The 23,667-nt window shown below is 59.3% G+C and overlaps 2 protein-coding genes and 1 long non-coding RNA gene across 10 annotated transcripts; 1 reads left to right on the top strand and 2 right to left on the bottom strand.

The window, feature by feature from the left end:
* The first annotated feature begins 1,701 nt into the window (after positions 1–1,701).
* ARHGAP4 (Rho GTPase activating protein 4) lies at positions 1,702–19,542 on the top strand. Of its 8 annotated transcripts, XM_030806442.1 has the most exons (23): positions 1,702–1,889; positions 6,341–6,545; positions 6,623–6,785; positions 6,991–7,053; positions 7,343–7,525; positions 8,452–8,571; positions 8,886–9,014; positions 9,116–9,337; positions 13,283–13,384; positions 13,562–13,753; positions 13,860–13,944; positions 14,111–14,138; positions 14,379–14,481; positions 16,003–16,063; positions 16,193–16,270; positions 16,358–16,492; positions 16,582–16,687; positions 16,789–17,022; positions 17,108–17,181; positions 17,269–17,455; positions 17,670–17,762; positions 18,038–18,137; positions 19,247–19,542. In XM_030806442.1, exons 1-23 carry the CDS (start codon positions 1,823–1,825, stop codon positions 19,478–19,480), a joined length of 2,964 nt encoding a protein of 987 aa, XP_030662302.1. In that variant the 5' UTR covers positions 1,702–1,822; the 3' UTR covers positions 19,481–19,542. The 8 variants fall into 8 exon arrangements, with proteins under 8 accessions (XP_030662302.1, XP_030662300.1, XP_030662301.1 ...); XM_030806440.1 differs by lacking the exon at positions 8,452–8,571; XM_030806441.1 differs by lacking the exons at positions 8,452–8,571; positions 16,193–16,270.
* Positions 13,816–16,275, bottom strand: LOC115833208. The gene is made up of 3 exons (XR_004028656.1): positions 16,121–16,275; positions 14,512–14,789; positions 13,816–13,901 (listed from the first exon to the last, which is right to left on the bottom strand). It is a non-coding gene; the product is annotated as an uncharacterized LOC115833208 (long non-coding RNA).
* Positions 19,543–19,972: 430 nt separating the features above from the next.
* Positions 19,973–22,444, bottom strand: AVPR2 (arginine vasopressin receptor 2). Its single transcript, XM_030806528.1, has 4 exons — positions 22,378–22,444; positions 21,978–22,031; positions 20,732–21,640; positions 19,973–20,626 (listed from the first exon to the last, which is right to left on the bottom strand). Exons 1-4 carry the CDS (start codon positions 22,442–22,444, stop codon positions 20,421–20,423), a joined length of 1,236 nt encoding a protein of 411 aa, XP_030662388.1. The 3' UTR covers positions 19,973–20,420.
* Between the last annotated feature and the right edge of the window lie 1,223 nt (positions 22,445–23,667).

Here is a 23,667-nt window from a genome sequence, read left to right as displayed (position 1 = left end):
ATGGAGCGGAGGATAGAGCGAGCAGCAGGGGGCAGTTGCGTTCAGGGCCTTAAATGCCAAACAAGTGCCCTAAAAGCCAGGGCCCAACACTCAGGCCCTAAAGCACGGGCTGAATGGGGCATCCTAGGAATAGCTCTGGAGTGAAAAAAGGAGTGAAGAGAGCATTTGAAGGCACGGGCTGAGGCCTTTCCTGCCTGCCTGAGCCCTGTGTCTGGCTCTGCTGGGTGGAGGGACCTTTGGGGACCAGTCAGGGCTCGGATGGAGGGGCAGGATGTGTTGGGGCCAGCTAGTGAGGGGCGGGGGTCCCTGGTTCCCCTTCGCCTGAGGCAGCGGTGAGACGTGTGAGTCTCCCGACCAGGGGCAGGTTGGAGTGTGGGTGCGGCTGTGCGCGCTGTGGGCAGGGGCGCAGGCTCTCTAGTCTCGCTGGAGGACTCGAACATCGGTACTTCCGAGACCAGCTGCTGGAAGTCCAGGTCCTGGGCCTGCCTGGGTCTGGCTAGCTCCCAGGCCTTGAAGCCCCAGGTCCTGCAGACACGACGACGTGTTCGAGAAGGGCCTTGGTACTGGGAGAAGGGGGCGGGGAGCTGAGGGAGTGTTTTTTTCCTTCTGGGCAAGAGAATTAATTGCTCATAGTTGAAAGGCAGGAAGTACCCGCACAGCCTCCCCTCCCTGGATCTGCAGGTCAAGGTCATGTGTGCCCGCATTTGCACAGAGCCTGACTCTGACATCCGTGCACACACACGCCAAATACCCCTGCACTAGTGCCCGCAGGCCCGCTTTCGGAACACATGCCTGGTGCCCAAGTGCCTTGCCTCTCTCCCCACATCGATACCCCAGGGATTTCCCTCCCACCAAATTGAAGCCAGTTGTCTGCTTGGCTTGTCAACCGCCTCCTGCCTCCTGCCTCCTGCCTTCCCGATTTCCCGGAGAAAAGCTGCTGCCCTGTGGTAGAGGGTGGAGGAAAGCCCCACCACCCCTGGATGAGGGAGGCCCCAAGACTGCCCCCAGGGTAGCTAAGACCTCACTCCGAGGGGGCTGCCCCCGTCAGGCCTATGACGGGCAGGTGCAGCTGCAGGGGAAGGGAGGCAGAGCAGTCTCTTCCGGCAGCAGGAAGTGGTAACCGCCTATGGGGAAATTGTGGGGCTGAGCAGAAGGGGAACCGGAGCTGAATTCTCCTCCCCTACCAAGGGGGCCTGGAGGGAACGGCAGCCAGCTGCTGAGGTTCTGCTCTCTGGGGCTGACCTTCCTTCCCCCCCCCCTCTGAACTTCCCACCCCAGCTCTCAAGGCTCCTTGGGCCTCTCTGGGGGCTGACTTGGGAAGGGAGGACCCCACCCGATGTCTGGGGGAAGCAGGCAACCCAGGGGGAGTCCAGAGCCTGGGGCAGCAATGGTGTCCATGTCCACTGGTACTGTGGGCCAGCGGCCCCGCTGTGAATGGTACAGTCTGGCAGTGGTGACCAGGGACAGCCTTCTAGAGGTGGTGGGATGGCAGCCTGGGATGCCAGCTTAGGTTGGGGCTCTCACACCCGCTCCGGCTGCTTGGTAGCGGGGCTTTGGGCACAAAGCAGCCTAGGTGCAGGCCCAATGGGAGGGGACGGCAAGGCCGGGGCACAGTGGGGCTGGAAGGGGCGCCCTGCCCCCAGGAGCCCCTCGCGGGCAGTGCCAGCCCTGGGTCGCCCCGCCCCACCGGGAGCCGCGCTGGGGGCGGGGCTGGGCGGAGCCCGTGCAGGGTGCTGGCCGCAGCGCCCCCAAGTCCCGACGCCGGGCCCGCTCACGGCCGCGTGGGAGCAGTGGGGTTCGACGGCGCGGCCGCCAGGCCGCCATGGCCGCTCACGGGAAGCTGCGGCGGGAGCGGGGGCTGCAGGCTGAGTATGAGACGCAAGTCAAAGGTGAGAGGGCGCCGGGCGCTCCCGGCCCGTTTTCTGCGGAGACCCCAAGGTCGTGAGGGAAGCTCCAGGCGTCCCGCGCTGGCCCAGGGCCCGATGCTCTCCCCAGCGACCTCTGGAGGGGGGAGTGGAGGAGGGAGCCTGAGCCCCTTGCCTGCCTCCCCACGCCCATTTGGCCTCAACCGCCTGCCATCTTCCCTTCCTTCTTTCTTGTCTTCCTTCCTTTACTGTCTTCCTTCCTTTAACTGTCTGTTCTCCTTGGGTGTCTGCTCCTCACCCAAGGTTCAGTGGAGACACTGGTGGCCGCTGGTAAAAGGGAGTCAGATGCACCACCGTGCCCCCCAGAAAAAGCAGTATTTTAGCTACAATGAAGTCAACCACCTTGATTGGGCTGGGGGGGTGACTAAGAGGAGTCCGGGTGAAGTAGATTGGTGGTGATCACTTGGCCCTAATGCCACTGCAGTCCCTGGAGCTTCAGTACGTTTTGCCTCCCTTTATCACTGAGGGGGATCAGAGGCGAGGGCCACTGTCTCTGGGTCAGGCTGGCGCAGTGAGTCCTGGTTGAGAGATTTAACAGGGCTGGCTTCTCAGCCTTCTGAAATTGAACCTCTTTGGGTTCTGATAAACACCCATGTGCAAATCACATGCAAATCAGCTTTGTAAATTCTTAGCCAATAGCTTGTGCCCATCTTATTCAGGGCATGGTAACTCTTGCAAAGGAAAGAGGCAGCATCTCAGCGCCAGCAGCTCGTCCATATCACTCTCAATCACTCCATTTTGCCAATTACGGAAACAAGCTCAGAGAGGTGCAGTGACTTGCCCGTGGTCATACAGCACTACAACTTTTAGGACGTAGAATGCAATGACCCTTGAAGTGCCTTTCAACCCAGAGATGTAGGTTCTAACATCATTATTCAGTGCAAGCAATTTATACCAAAGTATGCCCCAGTCCTCCTTTGGAAAAGGCAGCCTGTGTCCAGAGCCAGCTTGAGGTTACTACACAGGGTGAGCCAGCTTTCCACGCCTCGCCATCATCTTGCTCAGATGGAAGTGATGATCTCCATCCTGCTTCCCCAAAATGCCATGAGGCTGAAAGACTTGGAAAACTTCAGTCAGCAAATATGGGTCAGTGATTTCACACTGAAAAGTTGGGGTTTCGAGCAAGACTAAGGGTTCCTCACTTGCTCTGGGTCTGCATCCCACACCCTGGAAAAACTTTCTACCATGCTACAAAACGGGGTCACTGTCTTGACACCCTAAATTCTCAAAGGTCAGCATAGCGGTGGTTTTGGAGACCATCTTCTCTTCTGTTTTGCTTGTCAGCAGAAGTGAGACCAAATGCCTTGCTCACAGGAAGTGCTGGTGGGGCCCGGGGCCCAGCTCTGTAATTCAGGCAGACATGGATTGCAGCTCTCCTTTTGCCAGATGTTTCCTATACATCTGTGCTGTCCCGGGCCCTGGGAGTATACTGCTGTACAGGAGAGAACCCCGACTCCAGCCCCTCCAGCCCTGGCTTTTTACCCAGAGTAAAAACAGTGATTCAATGAGGACTCTCCTGATTTCAAATGGCGTCAGCGCCCACCCCGCCCTCACACGGCTCACGGGTCTAGTGGGGGAGACGTAGACTTTCCATTATGATAATAAGCACTACAAAGGGAAAGTGCACGGTGCCAAGAAGGGGTCGCAAGAGGGCCAGCCCTAGTTTGGGGGGAGGTCAGGACAGGGTGTGCTGACGAGTTTGTCTGAAATGAGATCCGAAAGCTCTGCCAGGAAAGCCACCAGTGCAATCAACTTGCAATTCACAAGTTTCCTGCTCAACACCAGCCGGTGTGCATGCCCGGATCTGGACTGGGACATGGCTTCCAGTCAGCTTTTGCTGCCAGCAGTGATGAAGAAAGGCAGCGGTTCCCCCTGCTGGTTCCTACTGCACTGTTCAGTTGTCATAAGTCCCCAGGGATTGTATTCCTCTGGGGGAAGCAGGGCAGGGCAGGCTCCAGAGGGCCAGTGAGGCGAGCAGTCGTCTAACACCTTTCTTAGAATGAAATGTGATTTACTTTTATCAAAAAATGTTAAACTGGGCCAGGCGTGGTGGCTCACGTCTGTAATCCCAGCACTTTGGGAGGCCGAGGCGGGCGGATCACCTGAGGTCAGGAGTTCGAGACCCAGTTTGGCCAACATGATGAAACCCTGTCTCTACTAAAAATACAAAAATTAGCTGGGTGTGGTGGTGCGCACCTGTAGTCCCAGCTACTCGGGAGGCTGAGGCGGGAGAATCGCTTGAACCCGGGAGGCGGAGGTTGCAGTGAGCCAAGATCGCGCCGCTGTACTCCAGCCTGGGCAACATGCTCCATCTCAAAACAAAAAATCAAAACAAAACCTTAAACTGATTCAGTGAGGACTCTCCTGATTTCAAATGGCATTAGCACCCACCCCACCTGGCCTTGGAGCTGACAAGTTAACCACAGGAGGCCAGCTTCGGATCAGATGAAGACACTCTCCATCTGTCTCACTTGGCATCGTGGGCTCTGCCCTGCTCTGTCGGGAGGTCCCCTGCCCCAGGCTTCCACTTACCCAGCTTGATCTGCCGATGGGAAGAGCTCTCCTGTTCGGTAATTCAATTGGAAGGATCAGGCTCCTGGGTCCCTCACCTGGCTAGTCTGGTGGGGGCAGGGAGTGGAGGGACTGAGGGATGGGTGACGCATGCAGCCAGGGCTGGGGCACCCGGAGTCAAGGGGCCTGAGACTAGGGAGGGGACATTCTCCAATAGGAGATCAGGGGAGGAGGTAGGGATGCTGGGCAGGCCAAACCCACAGGGTCCCCATGCAACAGCCCCTGGGAAGTCACTGGCGGGACGGAAATCCAGTGGGATTGAGCGCTTCTCAGCGGAGTCCTCCCTCGCTGGTGCTGGTCTGAACCCCTGCCGTCTTTTGCCTGGACTAGCGCAATAGCTGCCACCTGGGCTCCACCTGGCAGTGTGAGGGGGCCCTGAAAACGAAGCTGGACCACATCACCCCACTGCTGTGGCTCCTCGCTCACTCGGAGTCCAGCTGGGAGTTCTGCCTAGACCACGGGCTCTGTGCCATCCGTCCCTACCGGTCTCTCGGACTCCCCCTACTGCCCACGCACAGCCAGCTGCAGCCTTCTGCTCCAACGATGTGGCTTGTTCTTGACCACCCTCCTTTAAAAAGAGGTCCTCCCTGTCCCCACCCACCCCCGGCTCTGAACCTGCTTTGTGTGTTCATCTTCTCAGCACCCATCACTCCTGGGCATTCTGGTATGTGTCCGTGCCCCATTCCAATCCCAGCTCTAAGAGGGCAGACACTTGGTCAACCCTCTTTGCCTCTGTATTTAAAACGTGCCTGCCACAGAATGGGTGCATGATCAAAATTCTGCTGAATGAAGAAATCAATTCATGTCCCTCCCTGGGGATGTGGATGGAGATGAGTAGGTGGCCAGCCTGCTGGCCAGAAGCTGAGCTAGATCTTATTTACTCGGGACCCTCAGTGCCTGGTTGGGCACTCAGGAGGTGGCAAAAGTGTCTTCCGCAGGTTGCTTAAACTTGCTGGACAGGCACTTCTTTGCTTCAGGCCTGTGTGGGGGAAGCAGCGTTGCCAAATCAAGCCAGTGATAGGGTGTCAAAAGGCCGGCAGTATGGGGCCCTGGGTGTGACTCTTTCTGCAGGGTGGGGGAATGCACAGGTGGGGCGGGGGGTGATTGGGAGTGGGAAGTGGGGTCAGAAGACAGGGGCTAGCTCCCTGCCCCATTCTTTCACTTACAAGGCCGGATCAGCTCTCCCTGGCGCCCAGCCCTCACTGTGGACTGTCCTTTCTCCTGGGGCCTGAGGGCAGGGTTCCCCAGCCACTGAGACTACGAGATCGCTGCAGGCTTGCCCTGAGCAGCACTGTGATCTGTGTGTTGTGTATCCGTGTGTTTGCAAGGGAGGCTGCCACCTCCCGGAGCCTGGGTACCGGGGGAAAGGAAGTCGCAGGGGAAACCATTCAGAGGCTTTCCAGGAACGAGGGAGAGACAGGAAGCCAAACTGAAAGGTGCCTGGCTGGCGCTGGGGCGAGACAGGGCTGGGCAGCCTTGTGTTCCACCCACCGTGAATGGCTTCACCCTTCCCAGGGCAGCCTTGCTCCCTCTCACTCTGGGCCTTTGCTCGGCTCTCCCCTCTCTCTGGGACACCCTTCCTCTTCCCCCTCAACCGGGTGGCTCTGGCCATCTGTTGGCCTCAGCACAGAGGTCGGCTGGACAGCTGAGGCCAGATCTGCCTGCAGGGGCCTAGCTTCTTTCCTCCCCTCTTAGCTCCTGCCCTCAGACTGGGCTGGGTCCGAAGGAGCCCTCAGAGCCGACGGGACTGGGGTCTGTGTGTCTCTGCCTCTCCCACCCCACGCTGGCCTGGCTGACCCAGGCAGGGCGTGCTAGCCGGGCCTGAGCCATGGTTCCCCCCACAGAGATGCGCTGGCAGCTGAGCGAGCAGCTGCGCTGCCTGGAGCTGCAGGGCGAGCTGCGGCGGGAGTTGCTGCAGGAATTGGCAGAGTTCATGCGGCGCCGTGCTGAGGTAGAGCTGGAATACTCCCGGGGCCTGGAAAAGCTGGCCGAGCGCTTCTCCAGCCGTGGAGGCCGCCTGGGGAGCAGCCGGGAGCACCAAAGCTTCCGGTAGGTGATGTGCTGGCAGGGGGGCCACAGCAGGGCCCAAGCTCCGCTCCCAGGTCTCAGTGCCCCTCTACCCCCAGGAAGGAGCCGTCCCTCCTGTCGCCCTTGCACTGCTGGGCGGTGCTGCTGCAGCACACGCGGCAGCAGAGCCGGGAGAGCGCGGCCCTGAGCGAGGTGCTGGCCGGGCCCCTGGCCCAGCGCCTGAGTCACATTGCAGAGGATGTGGGGCGCCTGGTCAAGAAGGTGAGGCTCTCACCCTGGGCCACGGGAAGTGTTCGAGGCTTTGGGATCAGGAGGCACTGTCGCTGGCAGGGCAGTGGAGGACAGGTGGGGAGCAGGCAGAGCAAACCTGTGTGCCTCCCAGATGGGACTTGAGCTGGGCAGAGCTTCCAGTGCCTGGCAGGGCCACTCTGGGCAGTGCCGTGCTCACCCTTGCCTCTGCCTCTAGAGCAGGGATCTGGAGCAGCAGCTGCAGGATGAGCTCCTGGAGGTGGTCTCAGAGCTCCAGACGGTGAGGAAAGGGCTGGGGAGGGGCCTGCCCTAATGGTGCAGGGAGAAATGCCACTCACAGCGGGGGAGGAACACCCCCAGACCATCACATCACCCCAAGCCAGGCTCAGGGAGAAGCACGCACCTAGGGGCAAAGGCCCTCTCTCCCTAGGCACAGGGCGTTAGGCTAAGTGCTCACATGGGATCGCCCAGCTCTGAGGTCCAAGTTCCAGAGGGTCGGGGGTGGAGGGTTGGGGGCTGGCCCAGCCGTGGCCTTCGGCAGCACCACCTTGCTTTGGGTCTCCCTGCAGGCCAAGAAGACATACCAGGCGTATCACATGGAGAGCATGAATGCCGAGGCCAAGCTCCGGGAGGCCGAGCGGCAGGAGGAGAAGCGGGCAGGCCGGAGTGTCCCCACCACCACCGCTGACGCCACTGAGGCAGGGCCCCTCCGCAAGAGCTCCCTCAAGAAGGGAGGGCGGCTGGTGGAGAAGGTGGGCCTGGAGGGCACCTCAGACGCAGGCCTATGGGCCATGGGCCCTAACTAGGACCTGCTGTGCTGAGGGGGAAGCCAGGGCTGCGTGCAGGGGAGGGCAGGAGTGGCAGGACAGTGCCATCAGGTTCCAGGGATTCCACACGGAAGGCTCCCAGGGCCTGAGAGAGCGGGGAAAACAGTTGCCCGGCCCTGGACAGCCCCATGCAGCCTCTACACACTCCGAGCGGGGCCCCTGCAGCTCTGCTGTTCTGCCAGCCATTCCTTAAGGTTTCAGAGGGGGCGAGAAGACACTTAGAGTGGGTGATGGGGCGACACGCACGGAGAAAGGGCCTTCGAGGTGAGCCCAGTAGAGAGAGTGGGGAGGTTGGGAAATGCCTGCATGGAGCCGCCAGGCTGTGCGGGGCTGAGAGTGATGGTCTCTGGGACTCTGGGAGCAGAGGAGGGAGTCGGGCATCTCAGGTGTTCTTAGGGGAAATGACAGAGTTTGGCTGTGTTGGGGGAAGGTCTCCCTGGCTGCTGTGGTTAGCGTGCCAGCTTTAGCCAGGCGCGGTGGCTGACGCCTGTAATCCTAGCGCTTTGGGAGGCTGAGGTGGGTGGATCACGAGGTCAGGAGTTCAAGATCAGTCTGGCCAACATGGTGAAAGCCCATCTCTACTAAAAATACAAAAATTAGCCGGGCATGATGGCGGGTGCCTGTAATCCCAGCTACTTGGGAGGCTGAGGCAGGAGAATAACTTGAACACAGGAGGCGGAGGTTGCAGTGATCTAAGGTTGCACCACTGTACTCCAGCCTGGGCGACAGAGCGAGACTCTGTCTGAAAAAAAAAAAAAGAGTGCCAGTTTTAGAACCCAGGTGCCAGCAGTTTCTGTCTCATGGCTCTCGATGATCTATCCCTACCCTTTGGGGTGCTCGTTCCCCCTCAGCTCTGGCCCCCGCAGAGGCCTGTGGCTGCTTCCAGCTGTGCACCTGTGTGCTGGCTCCAAGCTGGGTTTCTCATGCACCCTCCATGGTGGGGTGCCACGTGCGCGCCTTCCACTCATCAGGTATCTGTGAATAGTTCTGTGTCATCCCCCACTTCTGTGGGGAATGTTGTGGCTTGAACCAAGGCAAGTGGCGGAAGCAACAGTGGGCGGCGCCAGCGCTGGTGAGTGAACAGCCGGCGAATCAAGTCACCTCCTGGCACTGGGCTGAGCACACTGTGGACTGTGGCGTGGGGAAGGCAGCAGGACTTCTGGGCTTGACCAGTTCAGGTGTAGTTGTCCGCAGCGGGAGGGGAGGCGATGGGCATTACATGAAAGGCCAGAGATAGGGGCTGGCCACGTGCGTGACCCTGGCACGCTTGCATTGTCTCGAGTAGCGGCAGGCCAAGTTCATGGAGCACAAACTCAAGTGCACAAAGGCGCGCAATGAGTACCTGCTTAGCCTGGCCAGTGTCAACGCCGCCGTCAGTAACTACTACCTGCGTGACGTCTTGGACCTCATGGACGTGAGTCCTTGGTGGGCAGGTGGGAAAAGGTGCCTGGTGCCCCGGGGCTGGGAAGCTGCGGCTCCAGGACCCACCCAAGCATCTCCTTGTTTCCTCCTCAGTGCTGTGACACAGGGTTCCACCTAGCCCTGGGGCAGGTGCTCCGGAGCTACACGGCCGCTGAGAGCCGCACCCAAGCCTCCCAAGTGCAGAGCCTGGGCAGCCTGGAAGAAGCTGTGGAGGCCCTGGATCCTCCAGGGGACAAGGCCAAGGTTCTCGAGGTGCATGCTACCGTCTTCTGTCCCCCGCTGCGCTTTGACTACCACCCCCATGACGGGGATGAGGTGAGGGTCACCCCCTGCTGGGCTCGGCATTCTCTGGCCTTCACTGTAATGGTGGGCAGTGGAGTGGCATGACCCACACTTTGCTCGGGAATCCAAGTTCTCTGTGGTCTCAGGCAGTGCGGCAGCTAGAGAAGTGTCCCACTTCCCTTTGCAACCTCACTCCAAGGGTGCACCCCCACAATGGCCAAGGAAGGCAAGACACTAACCGTTCAAACCGCACAGCAGGCAGCCGTGTAGCTGCCCATACATTGTTCTAGGGTGGTTTCTCTGTGTTTTTAAATTTCGTGACACAAACTTGGCAGTAAGATGGAACGGGGCTTCTTTATACTTCTCCCTTGAGCTAGTTTTTCCTGCAGCAGTTTATCCTGATGGGCGTTGGCAATGACCTGGGATTACATTGGGCCCCTTTTGGGCCGACTTGGAAATTTACGAGGAGTCCAGCATCACCAGGGCTTCCGATGGCATCACAGCTGCTCCCTAACCTACCCCTCCCGTTCTCAGCTCCCACCCCCAGAAACAGCCACCCACCTCCCGGCGTCAAGCAGCCATTTTCCATTGGCCAATGACGACCCAGTGCCACCAGCATCTCTCACCACACGCTTCCCTGCATCTTGTTCTCGCAGTGGGTTTATCCCAGAATTTTTGGCTAAATTAACATTCAATGTTTTAATCACCATGACAACAGGTACTGTTGGCAGCTGAGCCGTTTACTGTATTAGGATCACATGTCCTTCCTTGGACAGTTTTTCCTTTTCTTCTGGAATTTATAACTCTCTTGCCTCAGGAATGCTGCTTGCTGGAACATGCCTATTGCTAGGAGTTGATCGCTACCTCGTCCCAGCACTGTCCCCCACACCAGGCACCTGTGAGGTCAACCTTCTCCTCTGTGCCATCCCCCAGAGCCTTCCAGTCTGGAGTGCTTCACTTCTGCCCAGTGCTCTGTTTCCGGATTCCACGGCAGCAGCTTTCTTCGTTTCATACCCTTGTTTTGGTGGACGCCTTCACCAAGGGTTTCCGGACTTTGCACATCTGAAAATGTCTGTATTCTTTGTTTTGTTTTGTTTTGTTTTTGAAACAGGGTCTCACTCTGTCCCCTCGGCGGGAGTGCAGGGGTGTGATGTGATCTCAGCTCACTGCAGATGTGACCTTCTGGTCCTCCCACCTCAGCTTCCCAAGTAGCTGGCACTACAGGCCTGCACTACCACGCCGAGCTAATTTTTCTATATTTTGTAGCAAGGGAGTTTCACCATGTTGCCCAGGCTGGTCTCAAACTCCTGGGCTCAAGCAATTGGCCCGCCTTGGCCTCCCAAAGTGCTGGGATTACAGGTGTGCCACTGTGCCCGGCCAACCCTTTATTCTTATTTCATGAATACAGTACTTCTTGAATCTTTCTGAAACTTTTATTTTTTTTTTTTTGAGATGAAGTTTCCCCCTTGTTGCCCAGGCTGGAGTGCAGTGGCACAATCTTGACCCACTGCAAACTTCGCCTCCTGGGTTCAAGTGATTCTCCTGCCTCAGCCTCCCAAGTAGCTGGAATTACAGGCACTTGCCACCACACGTGGCTAATTTTTTAATTTTTTAAATTTAATTTATTTTATTTATTTTTTTTTGAGACAGCGTCTTTCTCTGTCGCCCAGGCTAGACTGCAGTGGTGCAATCTCGGCTCACTGCAACCTCTGCCTCCCAGGTTCAAGCAATTCTCCTGCCTCAGCCTCCCGAGTAGCTGGGACTACAGGTGTGCACCACCAAGCCTGGCTGATTTTTGTATTTTTAGTAGAGACGGGGTTTCACCATATTGTCCAGGCTGGTCTCGAACTCCTGACCTCAGGTGATCCGCCCGCCTTGGCCTCCCAAAGTGCTGGGATTACAGGCACGGGCCACCATGCCTGGCCTGAAATGTTTTTTGTTTTCTCCTGTTCCTGCATTTGCTCTGTGTTCTTGCTTTTGTCCCTGAGTCCAAAATCCCTGCTATATCCTTTCCAGAGAGCAAATCGTTAGTTTTCTGCTGATCGTGTGAGTTTAGGGGAGGGATAAAATTTCAGTGTTCCCTAGGGTATGGATAGACTTACTTTTTCTCTAGAGAGAGGGTCTGGCTCTGTTGTCCAGGCTGGAGTACAGTAGTGTGATCATAGCTCACTGCAGCCTCCAACTCCTCGGCTCAAGTCATCCTCCTGCCTGAGCCTCCCGAGTAGCTGGGACTATAGGTGCATGCCACCGTGCATGGCTAAGATTTGTACTTTAAAAACTATTATTTTATTTTTAATCTACTTATTTATTTATTTATTTTGAGACCAGGTTATGGGACAGGCTAATTTTTGTATTTTTGATAGAGTCAGGGTTTTACCATATTGCCAAGGCTGGTCTCAAACTCCTGGGCTCAAGTGATCCACCCGCCTCGGCCTCCCAAAGTGCTGGGATTGCAGGTGTGAGCCAGTCCAGCCTAGATGGCAAATACACACAGCATAAGACACACCATGCTCACCATGTTTAAGTGTGCGGCCCAGGGGCAGAAGCACATTCACGGTGCTGTGCAGCCATCACCACCCTCCAGCCGCAGAACTTGTTCATCTTCCCAAACTGAAGCTCTGGCCCCGTCCAACCCCAGCTCCCCATCCCCCAGCCCCTGGCACCCACCCTTCCACTGTCCTCTCTACAGAGTTCACGGCTCTCCTTTGAGGCCCCTCACAGGAGTGGAATCCTACAGTGCGGGCCTTTCTGTGACTGGCTCCTTTTGCTGAGTCCCATGTCCTCAAGGGTCAGCCGTGTTGGAGCCCATCTCAAAATGGCCTTACTTTCTTCTCTATGACTTGCGCCTTCGTGCGGTCCTGTACGGTGGGGCTTGGTGGAGATGGAGAGCAGGGCAAGTGTTTAGCCACAGCTGAATCCTCACTCTCAATTTTAACTGTAATGTCAACTTTCTAGATGTTTACATGCTTAAAAGAGGAATTCCTTCCTTTCTAAAGCAGCTGCTCTCATCTTGCCACAGGGAGATTTATGTCTGCCCAGTTAGAGTGAACAGTTTTTCTGTCCACTCCTTTCCCCAGAAGAGGTGGGGCTGGGCCCTCCCTGTTCTATCTCAGACCCCAGTCTTCCTTACCATTCTATTTCATTTTATTTTCTTTTGAGATGGCGTCTCGCTCTGTCGCCCAGGCTGGAGTACAATGGCTCCATCTCGGCTCACTGCAACCTCCGCCTCCTGGGTTCAAGCGATTCCCCTGCCTCAGCCTCCCGAGTAGCTGGGACTACAGGCGCACGCCACCATGCCCAGTTAATTTTTTGTATTTTTAGCGGAGACAGGGTTTCACCATGTTGGCCAGGCTGGTCTCCAACTCCTGACCTCAGATAATCCATCTGCCTCAGCCTCCCAAAGTGCTTGGATTACAGGCGTGAGCCACTGCGCCGGGCCACCATTCTGATTTAAATAAAGAGTTTTATTAAGGTACGATTCATATACCATAAAATTCACCATTTTAAAGTGTACAATTCGGTGGTTTCTCGTATATTCAGAGTTGTGCAGCCATCACCATGTAATTCCAGAACATTTTTGTCACCCCCTAAAGGAGCCATTAGCCACTACTCCCCGTTCCCCTCTCCAGCCCCAGGCACCCACTCTGCTTCCTGTCTCTATGGATATGCCTGGCTGGACACTTTACATAAGTGGATTCATTCCTTCTCGTGGTGAATCCTCTTCCATTCTGTGGGTAGACCGTGCTGAGTTTAGCCATCCGTCAGTTGGATGAGTGGTGCCGCCATGAACCTCTGTGGATAAGTCTTGGTTTGGACACGTGTGTTCAGTTCTGCCATTCTTCAGCTGAGTGTCTGGGCTGGTGGTCCTGTGCCCGGCCGCCAGGCCACAAAAGGGTGCTTGCTTCCCTTACGCCCCGGGGATCTTGGCACCTACTGCCCAAGCCCAGCCCTTAGCCCCCTGGCCGCCGCCCTCTGCAGGTGGCTGAGATCTGCGTTGAAATGGAGCTGCGGGACGAGATTCTGCCCAGAGCCCAGAACATCCAGAGCCGCCTGGACCGACAGACCATTGAGACGGAGGAGGTCTGGGCAGCCCACCGGGGGTTAGAGGGAGACGAGGGCCTGGAGCCTGTACAGCCTGCTGTTGGAAGTGGCTGCCCTGCCTGCCCCCCTCCCTTTGGCCCCTTCCTTCTGACTTGGACTTCCTGTCTCCCTCCCTGTCCCCTACCTCTTACTACCCTGGTGTGGTCTCCTCTGCAGGTGAACAAGACTCTGAAGGCGACACTGCAGGCCCTGCTGGAGGTGGTGGCCTCGGATGACGGGGATGTGCTTGACTCCTTCCAGACCAGCCCCTCCACCGAGTCCCTCAAGTCCACCAGCTCAGACCCAGGCAGCCGGCAGGCGGGCCGGAGGCGCGGCCAGCAGCAGGAGACCGAAACCTTCTACCTCACGGTGGGGAGGGCTGGGCTGGTGGGCGGGACCCGTGGGGGCGTTGCTGGGGCAGAGTGAGGGGCTCAAGACAGGGCTAACACTTCGGGCTCTTCTTGGGGCTGCCCAGAAGCTCCAGGAGTATCTGAGTGGACGGAGCATCCTCGCCAAGCTGCAGGCCAAGCACGAGAAGCTGCAGGAGGCCCTTCAGCGAGGTGGGCCCAGTGCTGCCCCCTTCCCCGCCTCTCCCCTGCCCGGGACCCTATCTAGCCCACGGTCCTCCCCTCCCGCCTGTCCTTGGCTCTTATCCACACCTTTCTCTCTGGGATGCCTTGAAGACCCCTGGCCTGAGAGGCAGACCAATGTTCTCCCACCCCACAGGTGACAAGGAGGAGCGGGAGATGTCTTGGTGAGTCCTTCCTGAGGGGCTGGCATGTTCTGAGGAGCTGGGGCCCTGTGACAGTCCCCCATCTCTTCTCTCCCTGGGGCCCAGCTCAGCTGCCCAATCCCCTGGGCCTCAATTTCCCAGTTTTCGCCCTGGATTGTGGAATAACTTCAGAGAATTAGAGGCCTGCTTGGCTGGGCTAGGGGGTGGGGCACCCTATTCTCCACACCTGGCCCCCTCAGAGCCAGCTCCCATTCACCGCAGGACCCAGTACACGCAGAGAAAATTCCAGAAGAGCCGCCACCCCCGCCCAAGCTCCCAGTATAACCAGAGACTCTTTGGGGGAGACATGGAGAAGTTTATCCAGGTACTTGCTTTGCCCCACATGCCAGCTCACCTGTACATGCTGGTCTTTCTTCAGCTCTGGGTCACCTCAGTGGCCAGAGCAGCTGCCTGATCCCAGGGTCCTGCACTCTCAATCAGTCATCAACTGTCCCTTTCTGGGTGGGCCTCTTCCAGGCCGCAGTTGGGCTCCCCTGTAGCCTCCGCTGATTGAATGGAGCATCCTTAACTAGTAATGGGAACGTATAGAAAACCTGGGGCAGCGGCATTTTTAGGGGCGAGATATTGAGAGCTTCTCCCCTGCGACTTCTGGCCAGCATGGTACTGGGGGTCCTGGACAGTGAAATAAGGGGAAGCAAGAAAGATCAGAAAACTAACACTGAGATCAGAAAGCATCAGAGGGGGCCAGGCACGGTGGCTCACACCTGTAATCCCAGCTCTTTGGGAGGCCGAGGTGGGCAGATCACTTCAGCCCAGGTGTTCGAGACCAGCCTGGGCAACATGGTGAAACTCCGTCTCTACTAAAAATACAAAAATTAGCTGGGCATGGTGGCACGTGCCTGTAATCCCAGTGAAAGAAAGAAAGACAGAGAGAGAGGGAAGGAAGGAAGGATGGAAGGAAGGAAAAGAGAGAGAAAGAAAAGAAAAAAGAAAAGAAAAGAAGCAAGCAAGCATCAGAGGGGGCCAGGCATGGAGAATACCAGAAGATCAGAACTGATATCGTCATTTTCAGTGATGTGGTTATGTGTGTAGAATATTCAAAAGAATCAACAGATTCTTTAAACGAACACTGTGAGTTTCTTTCTTTTTTCTTTTTTTTTTTTTATTTGTTGAGACTGGTTCTTGCGCTGTTGCCCAGGCTGGAGTGCAGTGGCACGATCCCAGCTCACTGCAACCTTCACTTCCCACCTTCTGGGGTTCAAGTGATTCTCATGCCTCAGCCTCCCAAGTAGCAGTGTGCACCACCACACCTGGCTAATTTTTATATTTTTAGTAGAGGTGAGGTTTCACCATGTTGGTCAGCTTGGTCTCGAACTTCTGACCTCAGGTGATCCTCCTGTCTTGGCCTCCCAAAGTGCTGGGATTACAGGCATGAGCCACCACACCCAGCTTGAGTTTCGAAATGTTACTTGATTCAAGGTTGGTGTACAGAATTCAACTGCATTTTTATATTCCAGCAACAATTTGCAAATAAAATGTAAGGCACTGCCTAAAACCTCATCAAAAATATCAGACATCTAGGAGTGGATCTAACAAACGGCGTGCTAGGCCTCTATGCCGACAACGATGATGTGTTCTTGAGAGAAAATAAAAGCACTCAGCCTGGTGCGGTGGCTCATGCCTGTAATCCCACCATTTGGGGAGGTTGAGGCAGGAGTATCACTTGAGCCCGGGAAGTTGAGGCTGCAGTGAGCCGAGATCACACCACTGCACTTCAGCCTGGGTGACAGAGTGAGACCTTGTCTCAAAAAAAGAAAAAAAAGCAATCGAATGACAACACAGGGCATGCTGTGTCCATGATGAAGTAAACACCCTCTGTCCCCAGAGCTCAGGCCAGCTTGTGCCCCTGGTGGTGGAGAGCTGCATTCGCTTCATCAACCTCAACGGTAAGCAGGACCCAGCCCCTCCTGATGTCCTGGCACCCAGCACCCAGCTCCCAGCACCTGGCATGGGAGGCCATCCTGGAGGGGCTGGGGAAGATGCTCAGTGCCCACCAGCTCCTTGTCCTCCCACAGGCCTGCAGCATGAAGGCATCTTCCGGGTGTCGGGTGCCCAGCTCCGGGTCTCAGAGATCCGTGATGCCTTCGAGAGAGGTGGGGATGGGCAGGGCGGGCGGGGGTGCGGGCTCGGGCAGATGTCACCAGCTTCCTCCCCCTACCGCACCACTCGCCCATCTGCAGGGGAGGACCCACTGGTGGAGGGCTGCACTGCCCACGATCTGGACTCGGTGGCCGGGGTGCTGAAGCTCTACTTCCGGAGCCTGGAGCCCCCACTATTCCCCCCAGACCTGTTCGGCGAGCTGCTGGCTTCTTCGGGTGAGGCTGGGGCCTGAGGCCGGCGAGGGTAGGGCACTTGCTAGGGCAGCCCCACTCACGCGGCTCTCTCTGGGCGGCTTTGGCCACAGAGCTGGAGGCCACGGCGGAGAGGGTGGAGCACGTGAGTCGCCTGCTGTGGCGGTTGCCCGCGCCGGTGCTGGTGGTTCTGCGCTACCTCTTCACCTTCCTCAACCAGTGAGTGCTGTGGGGCGAGTGCTGGGGTGGGGGCCAGGGGTCGAGGGGACAAGGGGACTCGGGGTGCGGGCTCTCTGCTTGTGATGTGCATGTCCCCCCAGCCTGGCCCAGTACAGCGATGAGAACATGATGGACCCCTACAACCTGGCCGTGTGCTTCGGGCCCACACTGCTACCGGTGCCCGCTGGGCAGGACCCGGTGGCGCTGCAGGGCCGGGTGAACCAGCTGGTGCAGGTGCTCATAGTGCAGCCTGATCGGGTCTTCCCGCCCCTGACCTCGCTGTCTGGCCCCGTCTACGAGAAGTGCATGGCACCGCCTTCCGCCAGCTGCCTGGGGTACACCCTTGGTGCTGCCGAGGGGACTGGGGGGTCCACTGGAGAAGAGCCCCCCTCATCCACCTCGCTCTGCCCTGAACCTCAGGGACGCCCAGCTGGAGAGCCTGGGGGCGGACAACGAGCCGGAGCTGGAAGCTGAGATGCCCGCACAGGAGGATGGTGAGAGTGATGGGCAGAGAGCCCCACCCTGTCCCCACCCTAGTGTCCACACCCCCTCCCACAGCTTGGACCCCCTCTCCTCCCCAGACCTAGAGGGGGTCGTGGAGGCTGTGGCCTGCTTTGCCTACACGGGCCGCACAGCCCAGGAGCTGAGCTTCCGGCGGGGGGACGTACTGCGGCTGCACGAGAGGGCCTCGAGCGACTGGTGGCGGGGGGAGCACAACGGCATGCGGGGCCTCATCCCGCACAAGTATATCACGCTGCCGCCCGCGGGGTGAGTGAGCCTCGCCCTCGGGCCCCAGGGCTCCCGGAGTGTCCGCACCTCCCCTTCATCCACTCCTCCCCCGACCCCAAGTTAGATTTTGAAGGTCTGGGCTGGGCCAGAGAATAAAGCCTCTCTGACCACTTCTGGCTGGCACGGAGGCTGCTGGCCCTGGACCCCGTGCAGGGAAGGAGCACTCAAAACAGGCCGGTCCTTCCCACTGCAGGACGGAGAAGCAGGTGGTGGGCGCAGGGCCGCAGACTGCAGGGGAGTCTGGGAGCAGTCCCGAGGGCCTCCTGGCATCAGAGCTGGTCCACCGGTGAGCAAGAAGATGGGGCTCGGGGGGCCCACACGTGTGCTGTTCTAGGCCAGAGGGGGACTGGGTCAGGCTTTGGCTCCGTGGGAGTGGGAGGAGTTGGCAGATGAGGACGTGACAGAATGACCCAGCTTGTGACAGGGAGAGGCTCTAGAGGAGCTTGGGGACCACTGGGCCAGCCTCCTTTCCTTGGCCACACCCCAGGATGGGAGGAGCCACTGCCCAGTTAGCTCAGGGACTTCCCAGGGCCCCCACCAGGCTCCCCGTCTGTCCTGCAGGCCAGAGCCATGCACCTCACCCGAGGCCGTGGGACCCTCTGGACACAGACGACGCTGCTTGGTCCCAGCCTCCCCAGAGCAACACGTGGAGGTGGATAAGGTGAGAATGGGTGTGTGGCAGGTGGGGGACATCTGTCCTGGGGGATCTCTGCCTCCCCTTGGAAGCCAAACTCCTCCCTCCTCGAGGTTCCAGTCCTTGCCCTCTCTGGCCTTAGCTCAGGGGAACCTGCCGCCAGACACACAGGCCCAAAGCAGAGCCTGTGGAGGGCAGAAAGGCAAAGATGTGAGGGCGGGTGGGGATGGAGAGGGACGGCTACGGAGGCAGGGATGAGAGGGACAGAAGACACCTGGCCTGGCTGGAGCCTGGGGCTTGCACGTTGGGATTCATGTTCGGCTTCAGAGCAGGGAGTGGCAGGGCTGAGTTAAGGCTGTTTACCTGGTAGAGGCAAGGGACTCCAGGGCAGATTCAAAGCTGGCATCTGTAGCTGGGCTAGGTAACAGGCGGTGCCATGGCAGGCGCTTGGCATGCCAGGGAGGATGAAAGGGACAGATGGCAGGGAGGCAGGAGGGGGTGGCTGGTTGGGGATTGGGGTGGGGCAGCAGCGGCTCTCGAAGGAGCAGAGCGAAGGCTCAAGATGTGGCCCTGGCAGGCACACAACCTGGGGGACCCTGCTCCGTGCTCTGTACCATGGGCCCTGTGAACACTGTCGGGCTGAACGTGGAAGCCCGGGGGACAGTTGCTAAGCCCAAGTAGGAGAGAGCCCAAGAACATGCAGGTGTCCCAGGTGTGGCCAAGCCCCCAGGCCTAGGGAGCCCAGGGAGAGTCGGGTAGACACGCAGGAGCAGGAGCGGGAGCCGGGAGACGCCATGGGAGGACATTGACCTGGGAGTCCCCGCATGCTGGCGGTCCCTGAGGCCATGGGCAGGGGCTGTGATCTCTGCCAGGGAAAGAGTCGGGGCGAGAAGAGGGGGGTCCCCACTTCCGGGCTAAACCAAGGAATTGCTGTCCTCAGAGGAGACCGTGACAGAGACACCAAAAGGGGCAGGAGGGATGCCAGGTGCAAAGTGGGGGAGAGTGACCTGGAGGCTGAGGGACTGGGGCTGTTGGCTGAGGACTGGCTTTGGGAGTGGGAGGAACTCAGGTGGGTCTTGGGCAGGGTCAGTGGGGGGAACTCACTGGTCACCCTCCCTTTCTTCCCCCTCCACTAGGCTGTGGCACAGAACATGGACTCTGTGTTTAAGGAGCTCTTGGGAAAGACCTCTGTCCGCCAGGGCCTTGGGCCAGCATCTACCACCTCTCCCAGTCCTGGGCCCCGAAGCCCAAAGGCACCGGCCAGCAGCCTCCTGGGCAGGAGCAAAGGCTTCTCCCGGGGCCCTGGGGCCCCAGCCTCACCCTCAGCATCCCACTCCCAGGGCCTAGACACGACCCCCAAGCCACACTGAGGTGCTGCTGCTGGAGATGTGTGCCCCTGGCGGCTACCCGCTGGACCGGCCACTCTCCCCCGTGCAGAGAGGTGGGATGGGGCCGCGCACACAGGGATGCCCGCTCCACATCCTGCCTGCCCTTCAGCCCTGGCCCAGGCCCCTTTTGGAGGCAGCTGAGGAAGGATACTGGGGAAAGCCCTCTTCTGCAGCTTTGTGGAGGGCTGATCGGTGGCTGCTGGGTGGAGGGTACCCTTGAGGGCTGGGTGGTGATTCATAAAGACCTCGTGTTGATTCCCCGATGGGAGCCAGCTCTCTGTCTCAAGGGTGGGCAGGTGGGTGCTGGAGGTGAGAACAGCTTCCCCGGGGGTCCTGCAGCTTTGAAGACTTGGCTGCCTGCGCCATGGATTCCAGAGCTGTGCACATGACTGTGGGTGTGTGTGGGGAGTCTGTGTATGTCTCTGTGCTGCCTCCACACCCACCGTTACCCTGATCCAAGGAGACCCCTTGCCATGTGGAAAATGAGCTGCAATTTTTATTAGGGAGAGAATGAGGAGGGAGGGAGGGAGGGATTAGAAAGGCAGAGACAGGAAGGTCCCCTGGCCCCAGCCTGGTCCTTCCTTTTCGGGCCCCTGGGACCGCGGTCTCACCTGGGGGCACCTGCTCCCTCTTTCCTGCCACCCCTCGGCCCTCTGCTGCAGCCCCTCCTACACCCAGCACAGTGAGCTGACCTGAGGGGCCCCCACAGTCCTGGGGCCTGAAGCTCTCCTCATACAGCTGGGGATGTGGAGACCCAGGCAGGGGCTGTGGTTTGTCCAGGGCCACACAATGTCCCAGCCTCGGGGCCACAGGCTCTGGCCAATTCTCCATGGGTCCCCCTCCCAGTGGCCCCCAGGACCAGCCCCAGGAAGGCAGCTGAGCTTCTCAAAGCCTCTAGAGGCAAAAGACACCCAACAGCTCCTCAGGATGAAGTGTCCTTGGCCAGGGAGGAGCTGGCGGTGGTGCAGGACTCGTCTTGGGGACCCAGGCTGGGTGGGGTGCGCCCCCGGGCACAGCAGAGCAAGCTTCGCAGCTCTGAGGAGACGCTGCTGCTGAAGGACGCATAGATCCAGGGGTTGGTGCAGCTGTTGAGGCTGGCCAGCAACATGAGCAGCACGAAGGGCGCCCCTGTGGAGGTGGAGGATCCGGGTTGGGCTCAGGATGGCTTGTGGGGCACGGGCACGCAGCCAAGCCTGAGTGGCCCCTGAGAGCCCTAGCCACGGCTACACCCACCTTCCAGAGGTGCCTCCGGGTCCCACGCGGCCCACAGCTGCACCAGGAAGAAGGGTGCCCAGCACAGCACGTAGACCACCACAATCACTAGCGTCATCCTCACAGTCTTGGCCACAGCTGCTGACACATGGGCTCCCTCACCGGGGCTGCCTGTCCGGCGTCCCCTACGGTGCCCCCCAGGCCTCTCTGACGGCCCTGGCACCAGACTGGCGTGAATCTCCCGGAAGATGAGCACCTGGCAGGCGGCGATACCCAGGGTAGGTGCCACGAACACCATCAGGGCGATCCAGGTGACGTAGGTGCGACGGCCCCAGGGCTCCGCAAAGTAGGCCCAGCAGTCAGTGACCCCGCTGCCACCTTCCACGTTGCGCTGGGCGAAGATGAAGAGCTGGGGCAGGCTGAGAAGGAGCGAGAAGGCCCAAGCCACCAGCACCGGCCGGTTCCAGTGAGCCCCACCTCCACGGCGGTACGCCAGCATGGGGCGGCAGATGGCGCGGTGGCGGTCCAGCGTCATGGCCAGGATCATGTAGGAGGAGGCATACATGCCCACCATCTGCAGATACTTCACGGCCCGACACAGGGCATCTGGCCCACGGAAGCGGTCAGTGGCCTTCCAGGCCAGCTGGGGCAGCACTTGGAACAGAGCCACAGCCAGGTCGGCCAGGCACAAGTGGCCAATGAAGACGTGTATGGGTGCCCAGTGGCCCCGCCGGCCTCGCCGAGCTAGGGCCGCCAGCACCAGGCCATTGCTCAGGGCCACGGCCACAAAGACCATGGAGAGCAGCGCCAGCTCCGCCTGGGCTAGCAGCGGGTCCCGGGTGTCCAGTGGCCTCTCCTGGCTGCTGTTGCTGGGCAGGCTGGGCAGAGAGGGATGCCCAGGCACAGCTGGGCAGGGGTCAGGAAGAGGGCCTGGTTAGAGAGGGTGCTGTGCAGGGGGACTCAGGCCTGCCTCCCGTGCCCCCATCCGGACACCCACTTCCTGGTTCCAACAGAGGGGACTCCAGAAAAGCCATGTTATGAGGGATACACACCCCAGGCTCATGCAGTCCAGAAGGACGGGCAGCCCCAGCCCCAGCCCCAGCCCCAGCCCTGGCGGGGAAGTGGGGCTGTGCTTCCCTCCCTGCTCATTGGCAGCCTGGAGAGGTGCACCCAGAGGTGAGGGTGAAGGAGGTCTTTAGAAAGAGGGGCTTCCCAGAATCATCAAACCCACTCTGCCCACCGGACTCATGGCGGGGGCAAGCCTTACCAGAAGTGGTGGACGCCATGAGCATGGTGGGGCCGGGGCAGGTGTTCTGAGGGCCTGGAGGCGATGTGCGGACTCAGCCTCTGCCCAAGGGGCAAGCTCAATGGCCCAGGGTCTCTGGACTGGAGCCCTTACAGAGATGCCAGCACAGCAGGTGCCTGTTGGCGTGTGTGCACGTGTGCGGTGGGAGTATGGCCAGTCCTGGGCAGGGAAGATTGAGAGGGATGGTCAGACAGATGGATGCACAGAACCCAGGATCCCCCAGGCAGCCCATGAGTCCCGGGTTTGGGAGTGGGCGCCCCAGGCAGACACGCACAACTCCCCTGCCCCAACCGAGGCCGAGAGACGCCACCATCCAAGGGCTGGGGACTGGGCAGGGGGGCGGGCAGGTGCAGCCCCTTACCTCGCTGGGCTCCTGGGCAGCTGGGCGGTGGCGTGAAGGTGGCTGGGTGCTCAGATCTGCTTTCCATCGGCTGCCCCGCCCTGGCCCAGCCCAGCCTCTGGGAGTGACCTGGCCAGGTGGGGACTTCCTCCCCCTCCCCCTTTCCCCCAGGCCTCCCCTGGCCTCCCGTTTCCCTTCCTTTCCCCAGGGCCTCCCTGGTCCGGGCCCAGGACTCCCTCCTCCCGCTGCCGTAGCCTCCACGCCCCCCCTCACCCTACCACGCCCCCCTGGTTGGATTGTCTGGGCTGGCAGTGCTCTGGGAGGTCACTTAGCTCGGCATTCCCATTTTATAAGTGGGGAAACTGAGGCCAGAGAGCGGTGGGTCTGGCCCAGGACTGCGCTGCTTTTTCGTGGGAGCTTCACGCCCCCTTCCCAAGTTGGGGTCCTCCTGCTCCTCGTTGGGCCCAGGCAAGGAAGGGGTGAAAACACTTTCTCTGGGCCCCTCCCAGGCCCACGCAGGCCCCTCCTCCTTCCCAGTTAGGGCCCAGTTGGCAAGAGATGAGGGACAGGAAAGGGAGGAGTGGGGCAGGGGCCAAGCCAGGCTTCATGAACCCCTGTGAGATCCAGGGACACCCCCACCCTCTTACTCCTGCCCCACCTGCAACTACCTGTCCTAGGAAGAGGGGCTGGGGACCCCATATGCTCACGGCCTCCCTCCCACCACACACACCCTCACATACATGATACAGCCACAAACACACAACACAGAGATGCTCGCTCATGTTCTTGAACATGCCATGAGTGTGGACGCACCTTCCCTGTACCTGGGCCCTCCTCCTCCCTCCCCCAACACCTCTCTCCTTCCCCTGTCCCTACACCCCCTCCAGCCCTCATCCCAGTAGTTCTCTTTCCACTCCCCCCGCACCCAGGCCTGGCTTGGCTCAGCTGAGGCCAGCCCAGCCCAGCCCAGCCCAAGGCAGCTGCTTTCTTCCTGTTTGTCTGTCTTCTCTGTTGCCCTGTGAAGCCAGAGACCAAAACAGCCTCACGGACCAGGCCCAAGTCCGGCCCTCGGCCAAGGCCTCCTCTTCCTGCCCAGGGAGCCTGTTAGGGTGGTGGGAACACAGGGTGAGCATTTTCCAGAGACAGCGCACACACCACACCACATACATACATGCACACAGCCACACACCACACACACATGCACCCACCACACAACCACACCACACACCTGCACGCACCTGCACACCATACCACACCACATACACACGCACAGCCAACACCACACACCCACACACATGCACACACCCGCAG

This window comes from Nomascus leucogenys, chromosome X (assembly GCF_006542625.1).
Source record: "Nomascus leucogenys isolate Asia chromosome X, Asia_NLE_v1, whole genome shotgun sequence".
NCBI classification, from domain to species: domain Eukaryota; kingdom Metazoa; phylum Chordata; class Mammalia; order Primates; family Hylobatidae; genus Nomascus; species Nomascus leucogenys.
The sequence above is the reverse complement of the archived record's forward strand: the minus strand, read 5'-3'. Positions and strand labels throughout refer to the sequence as shown.

What these genes read in the sequence shown, in the direction of transcription:
- ARHGAP4 (XM_030806435.1), top strand. Translation starts at nt 1,823, where the DNA reads ATGGCCGCTCACGGGAAGCTGCGGCGGGAGCGGGGGCTGCAGGCTGAG. An exon ending in CGGGAGCACCAAAGCTTCCG is followed by an intron (nt 6,546 to 6,622) that starts GTAGGTGATGTG and finishes CTCTACCCCCAG; the next exon opens with GAAGGAGCCGTCCCTCCTGT. An exon ending in CCGAAACCTTCTACCTCACG is followed by an intron (nt 13,754 to 13,859) that starts GTGGGGAGGGCT and finishes GGGGCTGCCCAG; the next exon opens with AAGCTCCAGGAGTATCTGAG.
- AVPR2 (XM_030806528.1), bottom strand. Translation starts at nt 22,444, where the DNA reads ATGGAAAGCAGATCTGAGCACCCAGCCACCTTCACGCCACCGCCCAGC. An exon ending in CATGGCGTCCACCACTTCTG is followed by an intron (nt 21,641 to 21,977) that starts GTAAGGCTTGCC and finishes CTCTCTAACCAG; the next exon opens with GCCCTCTTCCTGACCCCTGC. An exon ending in CCCGGAGGCACCTCTGGAAG is followed by an intron (nt 20,627 to 20,731) that starts GTGGGTGTAGCC and finishes CCACCTCCACAG; the next exon opens with GGGCGCCCTTCGTGCTGCTC.